Genomic DNA, 7,986 nt, shown 5'->3' on the forward strand with positions numbered 1-7,986 from the left:
AAATGCTTCTTTTGAGGGGAGTGTGATAGAAAAATAATTCTTATATATAAAAACGTTTTGAATTATTCTGATTTCAATGAAGTAAACTTTTTTTTTGCTTTTTTCCACAAAATCTGCTTTTTATTGCTTTTTCTTCTATCTAGTTCTTTTTTTCTTATAATTTTGATATATTTTTCTTGACAATTTAACTTATTACAATGTTTATTATACTCGGACTAAAAATACTATATTATTAATGCCAGAAATTATAAAACCGGTGAAAAAAACAGTAATAAATAGATGACTGATAAAATAACTATTGTTATTGTGCCGAAATTGCATAGTTTTGAAATTATCTAAATTACGTATATCTTTTTATAGCACATTCTAATTTAGTTGACCGGTAAATATCAATCAGTGAGTATAGTGTTTTAAATGATTTCTTTATAATCGTTATTAGCACTCAATAGGATGAGTTTTAATGAAAGTAACTAGACCAAATATATGGTCGTAAATCTCTTTTATAATATTTAATTTTATGTGTAATTTAAATTTGTTTTTTAGAATTCAATTTAATAATTATTTTTATTTTTTTGCTACTCTAAATTATTTTTTAAGGATTTATTTTGCTACGAAATCCGAGCCCTAATGCTAATTATGATATAATATATTATTATAAACAATAACCAACATAAATGAATTATCATAGATGTTTGTTTTTTTTTTTTTTTATATACTCCTTGAGTCAAATATAAAATATAATTTAGATCGAAGGAAGTACACTTCGACGGCTCAATTTCCGGCCAACAAAATTAACTGTTTAATTTCAATATGATTTAATCTTGGGTACGTTTTTCTTCCACGTGTTCTCGTAAACGAAATTTACCTATACATAATGTTTTTAATCGATTGTTTATTCAAACGTCAAAATAATATTATATTTAGATAAACTCATTTTTATCAAATCAATTATTTTTTTTAAGTGCATGAAACCCATAATATTTAACACAGCTAACCTGCATTTTAACATTTCTAACACGGCTACAGTTGTGGTGATTTTTAATTAACTCAACATAAAAAAAAATGTTATTACATTTTACAAATGTGCAATAATATCAAAAAATCGGTATAAATATACAACAATACCGTTACTTCAATATAAATATTAAGATTTTAAAAACCAGCCACTCGTAACATGAAGGAGGAGTAAGGAAAGTACTTAACAAAAAAAACTTATAGCTGTATCACAAAGATTAATTTATTTGTAAGGAAAACAACAAAATATATTTTCGAATTGCCAAAGTTTTTTTTTTTTTTTATAAATCAACGATAATACGTTTGGATGGTTAAATCGGGAAAGTAATGCTGTGGTTTTTAAGTACTTACCTACTTACTTAAAAGAAACGATTGCCGTCTATATTCTCGGCACATGTGAACCGTACAAAAAATAACTATTTTTGAAAATCCTAAAACTGAAACTCCATTTTAAATATTTTAGAGACCAGAACCGATATTTTGTGAATCCTAAATAAGTATTTTCCTGCGATATCAATGGCTTTGATCGTTTTTATTCGTTATTTATTTTTTTTTTTCATTCATTGAAATTTAAATTAATCAAAACCCAATGACAGTATTTACAAAAAAATAGACTTTTAATTTTTAAGCATTGAAACCAGCATTTTTGTCTTTTCTATACCTGCCTAAATAAATACCGAATTTGAAAAAAAAAAACCATCAAGGTTTCTTTGTCATTTTTTGCAAAAATATTGTCGTGCGAGTGTACAGCATATAATTTAATACAAGTATAAAATATAATACCGGGTCACATAAAAAAAAAAATCGATTGATTTAATGGTTTTCTGAAATTTAGTGGACCAATCGTGGGCCACTTCCTAAATCGTGTTTAAGTGGTAACCGAATTAGCTCACTAGGGCGACTGGGGTTAAGACGTTATGTTAACACCAGTGGCGTGTGGTCAGAGCGAGTTAAGCGAGCGGCACATACCCGGCCAAAGAAAATGAAATAAAAGGATTAACACTTTTTGTGTCGAATGAAAATGTGACTTGTACATTTAAAATGACGACCAATTAATAATTCTTTCACGGGTGTTCGACTTAAAACAATAATTCATCAGGTTTTATCGAAATAAATCGGATTATTTTTTACTCTTTTATTGTTTCTTTAAAAAAGCACTCGTGCCTTAAACTGTCCGGCCTCGATCGTTATTACAGGAATGACCGATTGCAGTAGAAGGGTATATTCGCGTTTTTATGTGTCGGTTGAGAGCGTTGTGCAGAGCGCTTTATTGATAATTTCTATAAACAGAATTCCAACCGGAATACCGGCCGTTACTGTTCTAAGGGGAGGCAGAGGCGTCTTTACAATTTTGGCGCCCTAGGTGCGCAAAAATATATTGATGCCCCTTTTTTCCCCTTGAAAATTATTTTTTTTACACGTCGGTGGTTTATCTAGAAAAAAAAAAAAGGTCATCAGATAAAAGAAGCTTAACCCAATAATATCTTATTTTTTCTTAATTATATTTTTCAGGCTTAACGCTCCCTTTACAATTTGGCGCCCGGGGGCGATTACCCCCCTACGCCTTCACCTAAATACGGTCCTGGGGGGGAGGGATGTATAATTTATTGGATAAACATAAAACTAGGGGGGCTTTATATTGCATATTATATCCGTGATTATAACGTAATACGGGTATAATTTTATATACACGAGTATGAGTCAATGCATTAGACATAAAAAGGTTCTAGAGGGACGTATATCCGCATGTCATCCTCCCCCACAACAAAACTACGCCACTGCGGTTGGCCATGCCAAACACCTATGCATCACGTCGGTACAGACTTAACGTCCCCGCCGTACGATGACGCTCGACTGATGCGAGCGCGCGCGCTTGCGCACGTGTTGCAGATGCTGCAGGCAACAACAACCTGACGCGCACCAAGTCGCAATACCACCGCACGCAACCCGGCCGGTTGGTGAGTTTCAGCAGCTTCCGCGTGTCCAACCGGCACCACGCCAACAACAACAAGAACAACAACCGCCGCAGCAGCAACAACTGCCGCCGACCAGCGCTACAGCACAGCGACAGCAGCAGCAGACGTCCCGACGACGGATCGAGCCCGCCGTGGCCAGACGGTGCCTGCGCGGTGCGGCGGCCGCAGTTCGCGGCATGCTGCGGGCGGCGCGCACGACCTGGGCGACGCAACAACGACCGGACGGCGGCCGCGCGAGTCACCCGCGGCACTGCGGTCCGGCCGCCGCGGCCCGTCGCTCAGGTACCTGGTCGGTGTCGCCCATCGCCGAGAAACCGCCGGCGCGCCGGGAGCCCGCCCAGGTCGGCGTCCATGACCTCAGGTCCGCCGGTCACGCGACGGCGGCCGCCGACTCGTTCCCGAGGTGATGATGCACGCCATCGCACCGGTGCGGGTGAAGTGGTGACGGCGGAGGCGATCGAGTGTAGCGTGTTCCGTCATACCGGAACAGAGTCCGTATTATTATTTCTATTATTATTATTATTATTATTATTATTATTGTTATTATAATTATAATTATAATTATTATTATTGTTACTATCACTATTGTATCGATATGATTACACACTCTTATGAATATCGTTTTATGGGGAATGCGAACGTCTGCTGCACACAGTCTGTGGGGGGGTACAGTCGATGGTTTCGTAATGTATTATTATATAAGTATTATATATTTTGTTCTCTGTGTTTTACTGATTTGTCCGATTTATAGGTGTCATGCCTCAAAAAGCACACATCAAAAAAAAAAATTGTGCGCCATGTATATACTCGTATCTATCTATATCTATATATATATATATATGTATTATACACGCATATATAATTATATTATCTTGATAAACCAGAGGAAAATTTGTTTTAGCGTCGTTCTCCGGGGGGTGACGCAACGCTCGCCGTTTTAGGGGCGCGAGCGAACTGAAGAGGAGGATAGGTCGAGGGCGATTTTAATACCTGTGCGAATGAGCATCATACCGTTCCGTCGTCCGTCGGCGAGGATCTAATGAGCCCGCAGCACTCGTTCGAGTAAAATACGGTCTAATAAATTTGTTTCCTTCGACGAACATGCACACGATTGTTTTGAAACATCCGCGCGTGTAGTGTCGTAAAATGATCGTAGGTAAAATTCTCACACACGCAAAATGTGTATATGAAAACGTTCCGGGTGAAAAAAAGTTTTGAAAAAACGGATCTGTAATTATTACAATAAATATCAATTACGACGGCGAAATAGAACACTTGAAATTCTGGAGTTTACCGTTCGGAACGTTAAACAATATTATAATTATAAGTCTGATTTGATGTGTAATGACAGATCGAATGACACCCTCGATTCGCGTTGTGCTCTTATTGTCCCCCGTCAGTTGTTTGTTCTAGTCACATTCTCGCAATTACAATTTCCAAATATTCATGTATTCGTGACCATTAATTAACAAGTTAATTGAACTATTATGCCGGTAATAATAAATACTAATATTGGGTTTGAAAATCGAACTGTTCCGTCAATATCGATTATACGCATATAATATGACATACTGTGTATACAGCGAGCTGAATTATTTGACGAGGTTATATAATATACTTCCCTCATTACTTCACTAGCTGATACCGACGTCAAATCTTTAGCGATTAATCATTTTGGTTTGGATATTTTTACTGAATATATATATATTTATATAATGAGGTACTCGTCCATGTATAAACGATGTGCGTATACTAAATCTTTCATGGGTATTTATCAAGAGATACCTTTTTACATTTTTAACTTTTCGAGAGAAACGATCAGGTTTTTTAATTTTTAGTTTATTTTTTTTTATTATAATACACTACCTATTTATTTGATTGGATTTTAATAAATAAAATGTAAGTAGACCGTAGGTACAAACTTTATAAATTACAAGTGCTATATTATTTTAATATTGTATATGTAAAACATTAAAATTTGTTAAAAGGGTCATCTGTCTTTTTAGGTTTCAACTATTTAAAAACATTTTTACTACAGGGTGATTTGCTCAACACGCTCACTCTTTCTTTTTTAATAATGCAACTATTCAAAATCTGATTTCGAGAATTTTAAATATATTTAAAGGGCGTGTTTTATATCTCAAGATTTTTTAACCGCCTACTTCAAGAGTTTCCTACTTCTATTTTTCAAATGAAAATTTTCTCTTCTACCATAAATTATTTAGTGGATAATATTCCATGACCATCAAAATATAAATTTGAATGAATAATCATTGTGTCATTTAACTTTATGTTTTAAGGATAATAGAACCATTATAAAAATGTATAATGGATTTGGAAGATATTTGAGCTATAGTGATAGTAATAGGGTTTTAGTGTATATCTAATTAATATCAATATGTCTTATCAACATTCCTGATTTGTAAAAATGATTCAAGTAGGTATAATAAACACTAGATTCAATATTACATTTATTTTACATTTTTATGAAACCATTTTTCAAGACTATTATCCTTAGCATAATTATTTAAAAAAAAAAAATATTTTGTAAATAATTTCAGTAATAAATGGGGTTTTCATTTGATAGACAAGAGTTTGTATTTCCATAGAACACTCATTAAATAGTACAAAAACCCTGAGAATTTAGAAGTATGGTCTTTAAATAGATTTAAAATAAACATTTTTGAAATTAAATTTATTATTAAATAAAAAAGAGGGAGGGGTGAGCATGATTTGTGAATTACCCTTTATGGCTGTATATAATTTATAGACTGTATAAAATTTTAATTCATATAGTAGATAATAATTTAACCGAAATTCTAATGATTGGTCCTATAATGAAAATGAATTAAGATCAAACCGGGGTTTTTGTTTTCCCCGAAGAGTTGTTAAAAACCATACAGACGTCTTGATAACAAAAAAAAAAATAAAAAAAATACCTACTCATTTATATTACGCATAAGCAGTGTTTGAAAACGTGAAAGCGCGGTCCCTCATTCATTCTAGTCGTAATGTACAACATAACGTATAAGAGGTGTATGTATATTACATGACCCAGAGGTTCCCAAACTGGGAGGCGCAAGCACTTGACAGGAGATGCTCGATATAAATATCGATATATTTTATACGTGTACACTATAAGTACTTGGTACTTGTATAGTATTATACACTAATAAAAATTGTTGTTTCGTTTATTCGAGGAGGGCGTGATTGAATTTTTTGGGGATGCGTGAACCGAAAAAGTTTGGGAACTTCTATGTCATAGCCTACTACTATTAATTATTGTTATTATTAGTGAATTATTGTTATTTTTATTATTATTATTATTATTATTATTATTATTATGAAACGGGACTGATGAACACACCTATATTACCCATAGGTTGTAGGTACGGACGGACGCTTAATAAATATTGAGATAATCATTAAGCAGTGAATCCAAACCTTTTATGAACGTGGCACTAAACATTTTAAATTCAACTTTTCGCGATTCTCGTAAAATCGTCGTTCTAGTTGAAAACACAATTTATCATTATTTATTGATTATTTAAGATTAAATCTAAGTTTAAGATAATAAAAATTACACACACGAGTACATAATATACTGATTGCTTATCGTATACTCATGTCGATTTTCTTCCTATAATTTATCCAGTTAAGAATAAAAAAAACTATTCTAAGCTTTTTTTAACGCACGTACGCGATCAGTTTTCGTCGACGCAGTTTTTTTTTTTTTTTTTTTTGTCCTGGAGTGAAATGGTCGAAATTATTTATTTCTCCCCTCGGCGTCTAATGTTTTCGTGTTGTAATTGCAAGGTTTCTACCCCGTTTTTCGAATTTTGATTTTGTCTCGTGATCATGACTAAGTGAATTCCGCACGAAAATTGTACAAGCCTACCGCTCAATGTAAATAGGTACCTATAGGTAATTAAGAAACATAGTCGGACACATCGCGGTGCCTATCCGTCGTATTAAAATAACACAACAACTTGTTCGGGAAAAAAATAGTTTTTGACACGTCTCGTTGAATCGTATCTATACGTAGACATTGTAATCCAATAATATAATATATCTGTTGAACGGATTCGTTGCGAATGATGTAAATTTCGAGTTTGAAATAATTTCTCACGATATCTGCCGATTCTTGGTTAAAAAAATTCTAGGCGTATATTCACATACGGGATTTTTGTTAAGGGAGGCTTACTAATTTTCACACACTTGACCTCGCGCGTAACATTTTTTTTTCGAGGGGGGGGGGGGGAGATTCAGTCTCAATTCCAATTTGAGTACGACACAGACTAGTATACCTGTGTATTTATATTTTAGTACGGTAATTACTAGTATACTATATGGTAGCGTACATAGGTAATACAGTGGCGTAGTCAGAATTTTTGAATTGAGGGAGGTTTAAAAAGATTATTCAAAATATGCATTTTAATTAGAATTATTTCGTTTATAATGTAAAAGTATTTGAACTTCGTTGCATTAACCATATTATAGTCATCTACTTGTTTTGATCGCTAATTTACTGAATGATTATAAATATTGAAATAATTAAATAGAAATCAATGGGGGGAGGTTACAACACTTCCCCTGGCCACGGCACTGGGTACCTACTGTACATTTGCAAACGTCTCCGTCACATTTCCAGACATTGAAAAATACACTTTACAAACACTCTACCGATTTTTACATAATGTATACACGCCTCTTCGCAACAGAGTACAATAATCACAAACTTCAGAATTCGATGTGGGATATCTGCAGACATTGTTAAAAGGTTATTATTACTTGGCTATAATATATAATATAAATATATATTAATAAATCGTGCACTGCAATGTTCGTAGTTCGTATCTGCATTATTGTTATCCGCCCCCTCGTGACGGTCTCATCGGCTTTTGAATGCTAATGCACATCTCTCTCACTCGCATTTATTTTATAACGATATTACTGTTTATATAAGACGTAAGCGTATTGTTCAATGTTCATTACT

The 7,986-nt window shown here is 34.0% G+C and overlaps 1 protein-coding gene across 1 annotated transcript in view; it reads left to right on the forward strand.

Moving 5' to 3' along the window:
• Positions 1-3,005, forward strand: part of LOC112593002 (adenylate cyclase type 8) — a 137,445-nt gene extending 134,440 nt beyond the window's left edge. Inside the window, exon 24 of the mRNA XM_025337193.1 lies at positions 2,905-3,005. Within this exon, the coding sequence (XP_025192978.1) occupies positions 2,905-2,928 (24 nt within the window). The 3' untranslated portion in view covers positions 2,929-3,005. The remainder of the gene's footprint in view (positions 1-2,904) is intronic.
• The last annotated feature ends 4,981 nt before the right edge of the window (positions 3,006-7,986 follow it).

Source organism: Melanaphis sacchari, unplaced genomic scaffold, assembly GCF_002803265.2.
Source record: "Melanaphis sacchari strain LSU unplaced genomic scaffold, SCAv2.0 Contig19_pilon_pilon, whole genome shotgun sequence".
NCBI classification, from domain to species: Eukaryota; Metazoa; Arthropoda; class Insecta; order Hemiptera; family Aphididae; genus Melanaphis; species Melanaphis sacchari.